The sequence below is a fragment of the Carcharhinus amblyrhynchos genome, chromosome 9 (genome assembly GCF_965287045.1).
Source record: "Carcharhinus amblyrhynchos chromosome 9, sCarAmb.v2.hapA, whole genome shotgun sequence".
In the NCBI taxonomy this organism is placed as follows: domain Eukaryota; kingdom Metazoa; phylum Chordata; class Chondrichthyes; order Carcharhiniformes; family Carcharhinidae; genus Carcharhinus; species Carcharhinus amblyrhynchos.
Window position 1 is genome coordinate 56,742,978 of NC_137332.1, and position 17,378 is coordinate 56,760,355.

The 17,378-nt window shown below is 44.6% G+C and overlaps 1 protein-coding gene across 1 annotated transcript in view; it reads right to left on the reverse strand.

Moving 5' to 3' along the window:
• hmcn1 (hemicentin 1) overlaps nt 1-17,378 on the reverse strand; it is a 543,993-nt gene that overhangs the window by 249,031 nt on the left and 277,584 nt on the right. The window contains exons 25-30 of the mRNA XM_080195726.1: nt 9,837-9,932; nt 9,172-9,363; nt 6,855-6,985; nt 4,866-5,013; nt 3,251-3,377; nt 422-576 (exon numbers count right to left, since the gene is read on the reverse strand). Coding sequence (XP_080051852.1) covers nt 422-576; nt 3,251-3,377; nt 4,866-5,013; nt 6,855-6,985; nt 9,172-9,363; nt 9,837-9,932 — 849 coding nt within the window. The remainder of the gene's footprint in view (nt 1-421; nt 577-3,250; nt 3,378-4,865; nt 5,014-6,854; nt 6,986-9,171; nt 9,364-9,836; nt 9,933-17,378) is intronic.

The window sequence follows — 17,378 nt, forward strand, 5'->3', positions numbered from 1 at the left end:
TGCAATGTCAGAAGAAAAGGCTAATTAAACAGCACAATTGTAGCAGCAAAATATGTACAGCGGGTTGTATATCAGTGTTTTTTTTCTGAAACAGCATATCATCCAACTAATTGCGAACAACGTTCCGATGCAAATAGTAATGCCAGATTTCCTTCAAAACCCATGAAGCAGAGCAGGTTATGAAACTTCTGGCTACTTAATTTGTTACTTTAAATTTGAAATATCCAGCCAGATAGCTGGATTTCAGTTCCCACACTCCTGTGACCTACTTCTGAATGTGTAACAGTTTTGCAGAAATTTGATAATGTCAGCTTTGCATATCAATCATTCAATAAAAATGTAACATAAATAACTGATGGAAAGTCCCCAGATTTTGAGTATAACATAAGATGCTAGGAGCCTGTTTTCCATCTGTACTTACCATAAACATTGAGCTTGAATTCTTTGAATCGTTTTCCTGCAGCATTGACCACACTGCATTGGTAGTGACCCTGGTCAGCTAGGTGTACACTCTTTATGTATAATACCTGCCCTCTGTCTTTTACATCCATGTTAGTGTCACCTGGATACAAAGGCCTGTTGTGCAAATGATGCATTTTTTTCATTATTATTATACTTAGTACAAGCCGGAGATAAATCTTAATTTCATAATATATGTATCACTTCTACCAGATGGAAGACGGGGGAACATTCAAGGATAAAACAAATATTCATCATTTGACATATCTGCTAAAACTGTGCTTCATTTGAGGGTGGCACAGTGGTTAGCACTGCTGCCTCACAGCGCCAGGGACCTGGGTTCAATTCCTGGCTTTGGTCATTGTGTGTGTGGAGTTTGCACATTCTCCCTGTGGGTTTCCTCCGGGTGCTCCCACAGTCCAAAAGATTTGCTTGTTAGGCGCAATGGCCATGCTAAATTCTCCCTCAGTGTGCCTGAGCAGGTGCCGGAGTGTGGTGACTAGCGAATTTTCACAGTATCTTCATTGCAGTGTTAATGTAAGCCTACTTGTGATACTAATAAATAAACTTTAACAACTGTAGCACTCTTGCAGATTACAGCCCTGACTTTTAAGGCAGCATTTATCATACTGGAGGAGCACACAGCTCAAAAGTTGTTTGACTTCCTTCAAAGCAGCAAATGTGAAGTTCAAACACTGGATTTTTCTGACTCTGCATAGTGGTAGAATTGTCACTCATTGATCCATGTGGATCATCCCCGATTAACAGCTAAAGTCATGACTTAGCTTACTAAATTACTGTTTTGATTATTGTATTAGCAGTTGTCTAAACTAAATTTTCTATCTTAGTGAGATTGCTTGGATATGTAAAATACAGTGATGATGACGTTAGGTTGGAAATACAATATCATTCAAAATTACGAAGGCAAGCGGGCATGGAAATCAGAAGCCTGCCCACAATTTTGAAATAACCAATTAACAAACAATTGACCTCATTAAAGCTGCAATTGTATGCAATTTCTCATTGCCCACTTTCATTTTTCAGGGGCAGAAGGGAACAAATTTGAAAGTGATTTACTGCAGGTATGAGGAAGCAGCAGAAGGGTTGGAAGACAAGGCCTGGCATTGTCCACATGCAGCAGAAGATTTTGCTGTTAAAGGTGGCAGGATTTTTATGTTTTATGCCTTCATTTATTCACTGTTTTAAGCTAAGAAGTAAAGGGAGATTGAGTGGGAGGGATGCCTTTAAATTCAGGGCTTGACTGACATACTGTTCATGGCATAACCCCTCTCCCGCCTGACAATGCAGCCTACAAGACCGATCAGATATTGAATCCCCTCTCCCATCAGGTGGCCATTAATTTGTCATTTTACACTTAATTGCAGTGCTGAGACTGCAGGGGCAGATCACTCACTTTCTGCTCCAGTTCCCCCAACATGCTGAAAACCATAAAATCCAAACTGCTGGTTCTATCCACTGAAGAGAATCACAAAATCTCTAGAAGTCAGCTACTCAAAAATACCAATGGAGTCTCAATTAACACTCTCTCTCAACAAAATGCAACAAGTAGTGATACATTTTAATTTTAAAAAGTGTCCATTTGTACATATTGATTTGATAACACCTCTCTTTTTCAAGCATTGTTGTGAGCAGACGGGTCAGTATACAAAATTAGCTCTAGAAAGGCTTTACCACCAATTCTACATAATCAATACCAGGTGGATGTTAGTCACAGTTTTATTTTATTATTCTTGCCCTCATAATTATTTATTCCTCAAAATTTTAAGCCAGCAAAGTGTCTGAAACAAAGGAAGAATTTTTTAGCCAGACAAGATTGATGAAGTAAGTTTTAGGATGTTTTTAATTATATAGTTTTGGATTTGAAGCACATGAGATATACCCACTTTTAAACCCAAATTAGGTAATGATATAGCACTCAAGGGAAGGGATTATGACCCAAATTCCATGAGTCAATTTTCCTCTTCTGTGCGCCCAGGGAAGGTATTCTTAGAGGAGTGAAGACCATTAAGCTGCATCTCAGCTCCACTGTCGTGTCTTCATGTTGCTATGGTTTCATACGACACATTGTGTTGTGCAGTTTCTTGGTAGAAGAATCTAATTAATTCCACACCCCCTCCTCTTTTTCCACAACTCTGCAAATGTTTTCCTTTCAAGTATTTATCCAATTACTGTTTGCATATTACACTTGAATCTGCTTCCACTACTCTTTTCAGCAATGCATTACAGATCACAATGTTGTGTAAAAATTTGCTTCTTCATGTCACCTTTAATTCTTTTACTAATTTGCTTAAATAAGAACCATAGAAACCCTACAGTGCAGAAAGAGGCCCTTCAGCCCATAGAGTCTGCACCAAACACAATCCCACCCAGGCCCTACCCCCATATCCCTACATATTATATCCACTAAACTCTCTAACCTATGCATCCCTGGATACTAAGGGGCAATTTCTTAGCACAGCCAATCAACCTAACCCGCACATCTTTGGATACCTGTGCCTTATGGTTATTAACCAGTCCACCACTGCAGAGAGTTTTCCCTATTTACTCAGCCGAAATCATTCATGGTTTTGAGTACCTCTATCAAATTTCATCTTTGACAAGGAGTGACACAATTAGAGGTCTTTAATAGCTCGTGCTAGATTGAAGGAGCTGAGATGGGCAGGAGGCAAGGACGCAAGGTTGAAACATGTAGGTGCAACATGTAGATAAAACAACTGGAACTAAAGACCTCTGGATGCTGTTTGTAGAACATGCAAGAAAATATGCTTACCTGTTGTTTTTATACCACTGAATGTCAGGAAAGGGAATGCCTTTGACTTTACACTCCAGTGTTGCTTCCTGATTCAAAACCACTGAAACTTCACTTGCACTGCCAGCACCCATTATACTTGGAGGGACTTGGGGAGTAAGGAAAAATGAAGAAACATCAATGCAGAATGTATTTAAATGGTGTGAACTCAAGAGACTGAGAGATAGTTTTCTTAAGGTAAGTAACAAAACCCAGGTGAACGGAGACAAGAGGGCATCACTGAAGTTGAAAAGGATAGAAAGAAAGATGAAAACAATCAAGCATATGAAGTTAAAGGTCATGACATTTGACAGATTGTAGGATGGGACATCTGAGGGAGATTCAATAGTTTTTGAGTCCTTGGAAGGGAAGAATTAGAGTAGAGAGGCAGTGCAATGAATTCACCATTATCAATGGCTTTTCTGGTAAAAGGACAAATGTTCAGAAGTGGCCAAGGAGACAAGGGTCACAGTACATTAAAATTGAGGGAGGAATTTAAAAAGAAGTATAAAATTGTGCTCTTATAAACGAGAAGAGCATTGAAGCATTTATAAATGCTCCTAGTTGCTTCAACCATGTCCTCCAATGAGATCGTTCTTTTATCCTTGGCGTAATTTAAGCACCTTATTAAAAAATGAGTTTAAACTGTAAATGTGTAACTTCACCACTAATGAGCAGAACTGTGCAACTGTATGAATCCCTCAAAGTATCCATCTACAAGTGTCATGTCATAGAGCCATAACTTCCTCTGCATGGCAATCAGAGTCAGATTGCCACTGTATGTCAACTCACCTGTGCTTAACTTTTGAAGTATCTGTCTTGCCCAACCTTCTTGACTCAGGCCGGTGAAATTCAGGCAACACAACCTGTCCCTGGCTCCAGTGATGAAGTATAGAAGGAGCAGAGCAAAGGAAGACATGCCCCTTTTTTAAAAACACTAGTTGCCATATAGCAAGAAGTTTGAATGTCCCATTGAAAACAACAGGTCAGGAAGATAATAAGTGTCTAACATGAGTGAATGGGATGGGGGGGGTGGGGTGGGGGTCGAGATGCACATTGGGGGTGGGGACGGGACATAAGCAATGTTTTTGGGTTGGTTTGGGTCTGGTTGGGCCTGGGGGAATTCCCAGCAGGTGGGAAGGGTGAGTTAAGTTAGGATTACTGTGGGAGATATAGTGCTTAGAACGTGTGGGACCAGTCTGTGCTGAACTTGGTCTGGGTCTTTAAAATAGGTACAGTGAAGTTAGAAGTGTTTTTATTTCTTCTAACTCTTTCAGAGTAACTATGAGTGTAAAACTGGCAGAATCATCTGAAGTTAACGATTTAAATCACTTTGTCAGATGGTTCCCAGCCCAGCACAATTGACCAGGAAAAGTTAGCCTTTCTAGACAATTGCTGCATAAACCATTATGTAGGAACCTGCAAGAGGGAATCCCAAGCCCATCTCTGTGGCACCCCCCAAAAGTAACAATGGGAAGCCAGGGAGTTGTTTCTGATTGTAAGTGAAAATGTGTAAAGTTTTGGAGAGCTCAGTTTGAAAAAAACAAACCCACCCAGTTCAGAAACAAATATCTTCTTTTGTTTTAAATCAGCTCACCTAGCACTTCCACATTGAAGTTCTTTTCTGCAGTTCCAGCAATGTTGATTGTTCGACAAGTGTATCTTCCTGTGTCACCAGTTGCAGCCTTGTGCACTTTTAGCGTTTTTCCTGTGTTCAATATCTGTATGATGCTGCTGCCTCCAATCTGGTGGACACAGTAATTTAGAAAGATATTTTACAATGAAGAGTTTGATATTTAGATTTTTTTCTCCCAATAACATTATCCTAAAATGACTTTCAAACCATATATGTGTAAATATATGTATACTGTACTAAATTTTATTATCTATTTAGTATATTTTCTGGCACCTCGTTCTTTTACCTTAAATCTATTCGGGGGAACAATTCACTCATATCTAGTTCCATATATTGTTTAGGGAGATAGGATTTTTAGATGTCTCAGTACCAATCTTGATATGCTGCCACTTTTGCCACCCACCTGCCCATTCTCCGTATTATGGGGGCAAACTTGGGTGGCATTTTGTGCCTTCTGCCGAGAACATGCCTGATGTGGGCACACAAAATTCAGCCTAGCAATTATTGCTAACCCCTAGTTTCCATTGAGAAGGGAGTGGTAGTGGAACCTTAAGTTGAGTTTATGAGTCTGAAGTTGGAGATTGGGGCCTTGCTGCACATGCAGCTGGCTGGGAAATGGCTGTACATTCACAGTTCAGGTTTTTAATGTCTTCAGGAATTATGCATATGAACTGACCAGAGAATGGGTGCATATGCGCAGCTGGTGTCTTTCGCATCTTCAAGCCTGAAACCGGCCCTGTATATACATGCGGTTCATTCTTTCTTACATTTTTAGACTGGCAACCGGGGCTTTTGAGGAAGACAACAAGATGCAGTGTGAAACTGCAGGTCAAGTGACCTGGAACCAGAGCTCTAGAGTGTGCTCCAGATAGCAGGACACAGAAGAGAGAGAGAGAGAAGGTCCCAACCAGAGAGTGAGTTAGAAAGAGATCCCAGAAGAAGATCTCTAATGGGGATGAAGACAGGGATCAAAACCCAATCCTGTTAAGTAAAGTTGAGAGAGAGAAGTGAAATAGGCTCCATATTAAACAAAGAGAGCTGCAAGGAGGGGACTTGAAGCAATGTGAGCTCAAAACAAGCATGAAGCTCTGAGGAAATAGCTGAAGTTTGGTGACTCCTTCCTGATGGCCTTTTGGAGCAATGGTGTTTTGCTTGGCATGGTGAAATATCAGGAAATGTGCTTGGAAGGTCAAGTTTGAGTATAGTCAGAGGTCCAGGGAAAAAGAATCTTGGAAGGTGAGATTGAAACCCTGGAGGATGATTCTTGTTGAAGCTGACAATAGGAGCAACATTTGGAAAGAATTCCAAGGCAAATTCTTCAAATGTGGTTGGAAACTCTAGTGGGAAAGAGAGTTTCAGTGAGATTGGTCGGTTCACCATGTGGCAAGCATCTGGGTGGGTTGCTGAGATATCCATAGAATCTGCTTTGGCTGTATCTGCCATTTACTTTGAAGTGTGTTGTCTGACTAAAATTCGCTTGTTAAGTCACACCCTGAATATCCGATACAAGATAGATATGGTAAATTGTTTTCTCTGTTCAAATTTGTATGCATTAGTAAAGGTATAGCTGGGGCAAAGGAATAGTGAATATTTGAATCATATTTTTGTGTTTGTATTGAGATCTTTTCAACCTTTTTGTCTGGTGTAATATAGTTCATTTTTTCATATTCAATAAATATTCTATTATTTGTGTTAAAATTTTGTCAGCAGACCCCTGTTTCAGTAACTTTCCTCCATGGTTTAATAAAAAGTTAGAATCTACCAAACCAGGTTTTACTCTGGGACCTGACTTGTCCAGTGGTAGCATCAGCTAGAATTGCAACAGTGGGCAGCATTACTCATCACGCTACAGTTCTAATTTTGACAGAGTGCTCGACAATTGCCTTCATGTTTCAAATATTTTGGAAGTCCTCGAATCTTTCTAAGATAACAAGGATTGACACCACATACAGGTATTCCATCTTTGTACCAAGAGATGATGGGAACAGGGTGACCAGACACATCACAGAAGAGGCTGATGGGCTGGTTCATGACCACCGATACATTGGCTGCATTTTCATTTTCTCTGATTTCAGGAGGAACTGGAAAAAGAAAAATTTCTCAAATTAACATCATTATTCTCAGTAAAGTATGATCAAATTTTGAATCATCTTATACATAATTATGCAACTAAGTATTGGTTGTCAGCAAACTATGCAAATTTCTCTGTACCAGTGCTTGCTAAAGCTAATATGAATTTGTTCCATTGAATATTTATTATTCATAACATATTATAATGTTCCTGTACCAAGTTAAACTGTAATCATTAGACTGTAACAAGTAAAACCTTACAGTTCTTGCAAAGCTCCCACTCCTCTGACTTGTTCATACACAGTAAGAAGTCTCACAACCAGGTTTAAGTCCAACCAGTTTATTTGATAGTAATCCCACAAGCTTTTGGAAACGGTGTTCTTTCGTCAGGTATGTGGAAGGTTCTGACCAGAGAAGGGCATACAAAGATACACCAGTCTGCTTTCTTGCAACTTTGTAACAACTTGATGTCTGTGTCGATGTGCGCAATCTTCTTGGAGATCCTCTCCACTTGGATCCGACAGTTTGCAGTGTCGATGGTAGTTGTGATGTAGAGATGCCACCGTTGGACTGGGGTAAACACAGTAAGAATCTCGCAACACCAGATTTAAGTCCAACCGGTTTATTTGATAGTAATCCCACAAGCTTTCAGAAACAGGGTTCCTTCATCAGGTATGTGGAAGGTTCTGATCAGAGAAGGGCATATAAAGACACACACAGTCGTATGCTTTCTTGCATTTTTGTAAAAACTTGATGTCTGTGTCGATATGCGCAAGCTTCTTGGAGATCCTCTCCATTTGGATTCGGCAGTTTGCGGTATCGAGTCCAGCCCAACGCTGGCATCTCTACATCATGACTACCATCGACACCGCAAACTGTCGGATCCAAGTGGAGAGGATCTCCAAGAAGATTGCGCATATCGACACAGACATCAAGTTTTTACAAAGTTGCAAGAAAGCAGACAGCTGTGTGTGTCTTCATATGCCCTTCTCTGATCAGAACCTTCCACATACCTAATGAAGGAACACCGTTTCCGAAAGCTTGTGAGATTACTATCAAATAAACTGGTTGGACTTAAACCTGGTGTTGTGAGACTTCTTATTGTTCATACAAGTCATAATTTGATACCCTCAGCTGTTGTTTTTAAAGAACTAGTTTGGCTGGAAAATTAGCCTTTTTCAGTCAATTAAAACTACATTTTGAGAAGCTGCTTCTACTTCCAAAATTGACGATGAGAACCAAGAGGGAGAAGTAATAAATTAAACAAGAAAAGGGAGAGCACACTTGCTCTTCATATCCTCAGGATATTTCAGTGTGCAACAGGGCCAAATATCTTGTGAGTTTGGCAGTAAATTTTCACACATTAAGATCCCAAAACAGCAGTGAGGTAAATTAATTTATGATTTGTTTTCATAAGAATCATAAGAATTACGAGCTGGAATGGACATTTCAGCCCTTCGAACCTGCTCTGCCATCTAATATGATCATGTCAGCCTCAACTCCACCTACCTGCCCGTTCACCATAGCCCTTCACTAACCTTGGTTGAAGGATAAATATGGCCAAGACACAGGGAAACTCCTTTGCTCTTCCGCAGACAGTGTCAGAGAACTTTTTATATTAATTTAAACAGGCAGGCTGGTTTAATGCTTCGACTGAAAGATAATATCTCTGACAGCACAGTGCTTCTCAAGTTCCATGCCAAAGGGTTTGGAGGGGCATTTGAACCCATTACTCAAGGGGGCTATCATTGCATCAATTTATCTGCCCCAGGCTTTTCAGATGAGGGCCACTATAAAGTAGGATAAAACACAAAATTTGTCTATCCAGCTCCCCGCAGTGGATGCAGAGAGCCACTTAAATCTCCATTCAATCCTGTGGGACCATAATGTCCCACCAGGTGGGAGAAGCAGTGAAAACCTAGCCATTATGTTCGGGCACTCAGAGGATACAGCTCTATGCACACATATCCCTGAAGCATGTCACGTGAGCCCATTGGTGCAACCTGTTCCTAGAAAACCCAAGAGTTTGCTTTTGTATCACCAATGGATTTGACACTATTTGATTGAATTCATGCCTAAATATTTTAAAGTTGTGTTAAAGACTATGGGTTTCAGTTCAACACCCATCACAATTATGAATGATTTTTTAAAAAATTACAAGTAAGGCATATTGGTTTGTAATCTTACAGTAACCTACCATGGACCTTGAGCTGATATTTTCTTTCTGTTGTACCAGCCTCGTTGACTGCCACACAGACATACTCTCCATTGTCATGTGGTGAAACAGTATCAATAAGCAGGGTCCCATCATCCAAAATGGAAACATCTGGTTCACTCCCAGACAACTCTCTTCCATTACGTAACCATTTAATCACAGGTTTTGGGATACCTAAAATCAGAAAATTACAACTTGCTTGATGAAAAAACTTTATTTAAAAACTACTGTGTATTAAATGCCCACGAGCTACAAATATAAAGAGGACTTGGTAGTCATCCTAGAATAATCCTGGATCTTGGATGGGTGCATTAATGGCAGCAGATACTGTTTCCCCGATGGCACTGCCCAGCAATGCACTGCATTAATTGGTAGCTCTTTGGAGGTGAGACCCCCCGCCCCCCCCCTCTACCAATCATATCCATTTAATACTGCCCAATACCTCTACGGTTATTTTTATAGTACCATCTTCTTTTGTCAGGATCACTGAACCATATGTTGAAACCAAGAGCTTGATGGCTTCCAATTATCATCCCATTTCATTATCTACCGCTCTGGATATTATGTCAATGCGTTACCTAGAATACAATATAATTCTTTGGGACCTGCCATATAAAGTGCAATATACGAACATTTTCCAGACTTACCTTTAGCTGGACAGGGGAATGCAATTCGCTGGTTTGCCACTCTCTCTTGGAAAGGGTTATTGTATGGAGGTCCTGGGTCTTCAACGGTCGGTGGTTCTATAAAAATGATGGAAATTATATCAGCACTCCACTAAAGTTATCAGGTCAAAAAGACATAGATTTAAGCCTGTCTGATTGATCACTGGTTTATCCATCCATCATCACATCAAGCATCATAGAGCCTGACCCTCCTTTTGTAAAGCCACCCACCACTTTTAGAATAATTTGGAAGGTCTCTACCAAATACATTTTCTCTCGTTTCCTTATTGCCAACAATAATTGCAAGGAACTCATGGATTTCTTTCTTACTAAGATCACAGGCAAATACTTCCACTACTCTCCTCACCCCCCACTACTTACTTTTGCACATCATCAACTCTTTCCACCATTGCTCCACCTGCTGCAACCTGGAACTTGATCTTCCTCGAATTTTTGAGTTCATCTTGTCCATGAGTTCCATCTCTTGCCCTCTTGATCCTATTTCCACTGTTGAGCAAATTTCTGTTCCTGAATCCCATTTATTTGCGAGGGACTAAGATCTCAAACTAAGGAGCGACATTTACAGTCCTGCCCGCCACGGGAATCAGAGTAGGTGACGGGTGGACCATGAAAAGGTCCGTTGACCTCTGGTGGGGTTTTCTGGTTTTGGGGTGAGCATGGTTGGAAAATATCACCTTATATACTTTGATAAAAAATACATCAATAAGGTCATTGTTTAGTTTTAACATTTTAGAAATAGCAAAAATCTTTAAAATGGTGGAACCTATGTCTACCTGTGACCCTCAATTAAAAGAAACTATTTGGAAGTTTCAGAAAACTTGCACCTTATTATCTCTGAGGAGCCACTAACAATCACCTGTGGTCTATACAGTCCAAATTCAGAAAGTTATACAATATCCATCCGAATTTAATAACACAGGTTGGCCAGAAGATGATGGATCATTTTGAGACAAAGACTCTGCGACCTACCTTTCACTTTCTAATTGCTAAGACATTTAACAGTCTTTAGAATTCAGAGGCTGGATACACATCTTTTGCAAAAGACTTGATGGAGAGATGGGAGTCATGTGACATGGGTCTCTGGCTTGTGGAACAAGTAATATTGCCTTGCTGAACTTCATACCCCGTCTATTGCTTACCATCTAACTAGCATCCACACAGTCACCTGCCCAGGGCAAATACCCAGCCCTCATCAACACTGCTTCTGCTTGAAATTCCGTACCATCACTCACAGGACTGATTTGTCACTGCATGCCTATTTAATCATATGAGAAGTGAATTATCCAGCATAAGTTTCAGCCCCTGGATCTCTGCGAGGTTAGAAGGGAGTTGTGGGCCAGCAAGCTTTAATTATCAGGTGGTCACACGGTGAAGCCTTCCATTGTTTGCTGGAGCAGACGAGTGAAGGAGCAGAGAGAGATAAGAAACTACCTGTTAAAAACCTGTTTAAATAAGTTTAAAGCACTTTGTACCTTGTAGAACTGTTTAAATCATTTAAAAGCATTTTTGCGGGCTTTTTGTATTTACCGCTTTAAGAATTCTGAGGGAGTGGTTAGAAGGGAGTTGTGGGCCAGCAAGCTTTAAATCAGCGCCAGGTCTAAAAGGAGGCCTGGTATAGACAGCAGGCAGTGTCAGAGCGGGCAGCGGAGTGAGGGGGAAGCAGAGTGAGCTATTAGGGCTTAATATCAAAAGGGCTGGGGAGAAAAAGGACTAGGTAAGTTCGTGTGGAAATTTTCAATACTACTACAGTGAATAATGGAGGGGCATGTGATGTGTTGTTTCTGTATGATGTGGGAACTGGTGGGCCCCAGGATCCTTCCCAATGACCATGTCTGCAGTAAGTGCAGGTTGCTGGAGGAGCTCCAGCTCAAGGTAGATGAGCTGGCCTCTGAGCTACAGACACTGAGGCTCAAAGTGACATCCACCCCTAGACTGGCTAACTCTAAGGGTCAGGAACAAGAGGGGGCTGCTGAGAGGAGGAAGGGGGGTGGGGAGCGGAGGAAGGGGGGTGGGGAGCGGAGGAAGGGGGGTGGGGAGCGGAGTAAGGGGGGTGGGGAGCGGAGTAAGGGGGGTGGGGAGCGGAGTAAGGGGGGTGGGGAGCGGAGGAAGGGGGGTGGGGAGCGGAGGAAGGGGGGTGGGGAGCGGAGGAAGGGGGGTGGGGAGCGGAGGAAGGGGGGTGGGGAGCGGAGGAAGGGGGGTGGGGAGCGGAGGAAGGGGGGTGGGGAGCGGAGGAAGGGGGGTGGGGAGCGGAGGAAGGGGGGTGGGGAGCGGAGGAAGGGGGGTGGGGAGCGGAGGAAGGGGGGTGGGGAGCGGAGGAAGGGGGGTGGGGAGCGGAGGAAGGGGGGTGGGGAGCGGAGGAAGGGGGGTGGGGAGCGGAGGAAGGGGGGTGGGGAGCGGAGGAAGGGGGGTGGGGAGCGGAGGAAGGGGGGTGGGGAGCGGAGGAAGGGGGGTGGGGAGCGGAGGAAGGGGGGTGGGGAGCGGAGGAAGGGGGGTGGGGAGCGGAGGAAGGGGGGTGGGGAGCGGAGGAAGGGGGGTGGGGAGCGGAGGAAGGGGGGTGGGGAGCGGAGGAAGGGGGGTGGGGAGCGGAGGAAGGGGGGTGGGGAGCGGAGGAAGGGGGGTGGGGAGCGGAGGAAGGGGGGTGGGGAGCGGAGGAAGGGGGGTGGGGAGCGGAGGAAGGGGGGTGGGGAGCGGAGGAAGGGGGGTGGGGAGCGGAGGAAGGGGGGTGGGGAGCGGAGGAAGGAGGGTGGGGAGCGGAGGAAGGAGGGTGGGGAGCGGAGGAAGGAGGGTGGGGAGCGGAGGAAGGAGGGTGGGGAGCGGAGGAAGGAGGGTGGGGAGCGGAGGAAGGAGGGTGGGGAGCGGAGGAAGGAGGGTGGGGAGCGGAGGCCTCAGCCTCTCAAGCTGCATAACAGGTTTGAGGTTCTTGCTTCCAGTCTGGACGAGGACGAGGGAGGTGAGGTCGGTGAGCAAACTGCACACGGTACAGTGATGCAGCAGGACATAGGCAAAGAGAAGGTGAAAAGGAACGTAGTAGTGATTGGGGATAGTGGGGTGAAGGGTATTGACACTGTCCTTTGTCACAATGACAAAGTGCACAGAAGGGTGTGTTGTCTGCCTGGTGCTCGGGTCCGGGATGTCGCAGCTGGGCTGCAGAGGATCCTGGAGTGGGAGGGTGAGAATCTGGTCGTTGTGGTACATGTGGGTGCCAACGACGTAGGCAAAATGCGAACTGAGGATCTGGGGAGGGAGTATGAAAAGCTGGGAATGGAATTAAAAAGTAGAACCGACAAGGTGGTTATCTCTGGGCTACTGCCTGAACCGAGTGCAGACGGGCGTAGGGTTGATAGGATTAAGGAAGTGAATGGGTGGCTCAGGGAGTGGTGTGGGAGGAATGGGTTTGAATTTATGGGGCATTGGCACCAGTATTGGGGTAGGTGGGGCCTGTTCAGGCGGGATGGGATTGGTCTGAATCGTGCTGGGACCAGAGTGCTGGCGAATCGAGTAAAGAGGACTGTAGACAGGGCTTTAAACTAATTGGGGGGGGGAGGGTGCGAGGGTAGGTGACATTACGGGGTCTAAAGTTAAGGAGAGGGTACAGGTGAGGGTAGAGGCCGAGGATGTCCCAATAATAGAGGGAGTAGGGGGCGTGAGTATGGTTGGTGGCGTTCCGGCAAATAGGGTCCAGGTGAAGGCTGGGATGAAGGCACTTCATCTGAACGCACGAAGCATTCGGAATAAAGTGGATGAGCTGGTGGCGCAGATCGGCAAAAATGGATATGATCTGGTGGCCATTACAGAGACATGGCTGCAAGGTGACAGGGACTGGGAGCTGAATGTCCAGGGGTATCAAGTGTTTAGGAAGGATAGGCGGGAGGAAAAAGGGGGGAGCGTAGCTCTGCTGATTAAGGATAGCATCAGGGTGGTAGCAAGGGATGATATTGGAGCCAAGGAGCAGAAAGTGGAATCGTTGTGGGTAGAGATTAGGAACAGCAAAGGGAGGAAGATGCTGGTGGGTGTCGTCTATAGGCCCCCGAATAATGATCTGGAGGTGGGGCGGGCTGTTAACGCGCAAATAAGTGCGGCGTGCAGGAATGGGACGGCCGTAGTTATGGGGGATTTCAATCTACATATTGATTGGTCGACCCATGTTGGACGCGGTGGGCTCGAGGAGGAGTTCTTGGAATGCTGCCGGGATAGTTTCCTTGAACAGTGTGTGTTGGAGCCGACGAGGGAGCAAGCTATCTTGGATCTGGTGTTATGTAATGAGGCGGGTAGAATTAGGGACCTTGTGGTGAAGGATCCTCTTGGGGAGAGTGATCATTGTATGGTGGAGTTTCTGGTGCAGATGGAGGAGGAGAAAGTGGGTTCCCGGACGCGCGTCCTTTGTTTGAACAGAGGGGAGTACGGTAGGATGAGAGAAGAATTGGCGAATGTTGACTGGGGGAGTGCGTTGGAAGGTAGGTCTGCTGAGGAGCAGTGGAGGATCTTTAAGAAGATCTTTCTTGGTGCTCAGCAGAAATTTATTCCGATGGTCAAAAAGGACAGTAGGAGGAGAGGTAATAAGCCGTGGATAACGAAGGAGGTGAAGGAAAGTGTTAAATTAAAAGCGGAGGCGTTTAGAGTAGCTAAGAGTAGTGGGAGAGAAGAGGATTGGGAGAGGTTTAAATGTCAACAAAGATTGATAAAGAAGCTGATAAAGAAGGGTAGGAGAAACTATGAAGCTGGGCTAGCACTTAATATAAAAAAGGATAGCAAGAGTTTTTATAAATATATAAAAAGGAAGAGGCTGGCTAGGGTGAACGTTGGTCCCTTAGAGGATGAGAAGGGGAGCTAGTGGTAGGGGATGGGGATATGGCTAAGGTCTTGAATAACTTTTTTGTTTCTGTCTTCATGGAGGAGGACGTGAATAATTTGCCGGGTGTTAGAGATGGAAAGGTGGTAGGACTAGAGGGTCTTAATGACATTACTGTTACTGGAGAGGCGGTGCTCGAAAGACTGGAGGGGGCTGATTGTAGACAAGTCGCCAGGACCGGATGGAATGCATCCGAGGGTTCTGAAAGAAATGGCGGAGGTGATAGTGGATGCCTTGGTGGTTATTTTCCAGACGTCGCTGGATTCCGGGGAAGTGCCGGAAGATTGGAAAACGGCTAATGTTACGCCGTTGTTTAAGAAGGGTGCCAGGCAAAAGGCAGGGAATTATAGGCCGGTTAGTTTAACGTCTGTTGTAGGTAAAATGTTAGAATCCGTCATCAAGGGGGAAATAGCAAGGCATCTTGAGGGCAATTGCTTGATAGAGCAGACGCAGCACGGTTTCGTTAAAGGGAAGTCGTGTCTGACAAATTTACTGGAGTTTTATGAGGATGTGTCTAGGGCGGTGGATAGAGGAGAGCCGGTGGATGTGGTCTTTCTTGATTTTCAGAAGGCATTTGACAAGGTACCTCACAAGAGGTTATTGCAGAAGGTCAGGGGACATGGAGTTGGGGGTAGGGTGTTAGCGTGGATAGAGGATTGGTTGTCAAATAGGAGGCAGAGAGTGGGGGTCAATGGGTGCTATTCGGATTGGCGGATGGTGACTAGTGGAGTGCCCCAGGGGTCGGTGCTGGGGCCTCAGCTATTTACCATTTATATAGATGATCTGAAGGAGGGAACCAAGTGTATGGTGTCGAAATTTGCTGATGACACCAAGATTGGTGGAACGGCAAATTGTGCGGCGGGTGTGGAGAGTCTGCAGAAGGATCTAGATAGGCTGGGCGAATGGGCCAGGAAATGGCAAATGGAATTTAATGTTGGCAAGTGCGAGGTGGTACACTTTGGTAGGAAGAATGGCAGGAAGGATTATTACTTACGTGGCGAAAAACTGCAGCAGGCGACGGTGCAGAGGGACCTCGGGGTCCTTGTGCATGAGTCGCAAAAACCCAGCCTGCAGGTGCAGCAGGTGGTCAGGAAGGCGAATGGGATGCTGGCCTTCATAGCGAGGGGGATTGAATATAAAAGTAGGGAGGTCTTGCTGCAGCTGTATAGGGCATTGGTGAGGCCGCAGCTGGAGTACTGTGTGCAGTTTTGGGCGCCGCACCTGCGCAAAGATATTTTGGCCTTGGAGGGAGTGCAGAGGAGGTTTACTAGGCTGATGCCGGAGTTGAGGGGGTTGAGCTATGAGGAGAGGCTGAATAAACTAGGCTTGTACTCGTTAGAGTTCAGAAGAATGAGGGGAGATCTCATTGAGACGTATAAGATGATGAATGGGATGGTTAGGATAGAGGTGGAGAGACCCTTCCCGCTCAGAAAGGATAGCAGGACTAGGGGGCACAGCCTCAAGATAAAGGGAGGGCGGTTTAGAACGGAGTTGAGGAGGAACTTCTTCACTCAAAGGGTGGTGAATCTCTGGAATTCTCTGCCTGTTGAAGTGGTGGAGGCTACCTCACTAAATATTTTTAAGACGCGGGTTGATGGGTTTTTGATAAGAGAGGGGATTAAGGGTTATGGGGAGAGGGCAGGAATGTGGAACTGAGCCACGACAGATCAGCCATGATCTTATTGAATGGCGGGGCAGGCTCGAAGGACTATATGGCCTACTCCTGCTCCTATTTCTTATGTTCTTATGAATGCTTCAGTGGTCTTTGATTCTGGACTCTGGAATACATGTGAAACAATTTCTTTTCTCTGTGGTCTTTGTACCATAAATCTGTTTCTCTATGCCTTCCAAGACTATTTGAATCGGTGGCATGGTAGCAAGTGGTTAGCACTGCTGCTTCACAGTTCCAGGGATCTGGGTTTGATTCCCGGCTTGGGTCACTGTCTGTGTGGAGTTTGCACATTCTCCTCGTGTCTGCATGGGTTTCCTCTGGGTGCTCTGGTTTCCTCCCATAGTTCAAAAATGTGCATGTTAGGTTGATTGGCCATGCTAAAATTGCCCTTAGTGTCCTGAGATGTATAGGTTACAGGGATTAGTGGGTAAATGTGTGGGGGTAGGGCCTGGGTGGGATTGTGGTTGGTGCAGACTTGATGGGCCAAATGGCCTCTTTCTGTACTGTAGGGATTCTAAGTCACTCTAGAGATGTTGTGAATCCTCTTTTCAAATTTAGTGTGTGCAAATAAACTAATTCTTTACAGTTCATTCTATTTGGAGTTTGCTTTAGATTATTAATAGAAAATTGAATTTTACCAAAAGCCAAGGTGTTGGGAATTACAGCACCACTTATAAAGAGGGAAACAAATCAACACGCCTTACGGATAGTGAGAAATTAATGCTGTTTAACCGTCTTATGTCCGTAATATAGTTTATACTGGGAATGGTCTCATCACCTCAGATGTTCTTTCCCATCCTTTCAAAACAAATGTTGCTCCAACGTTCCTCTTTCTTTCAAAGATGCAATTTTTTGTTTATTTCCAATTCAATCCAATCAAAGTCCAATTTAGTCTCAACAAATGAGACATTCCCAATCCAAGCCGACAAGAAAGGGCTCTCACGGCCTGTCTTAGGCTTGATCTACTTGATTCAAGCTAATT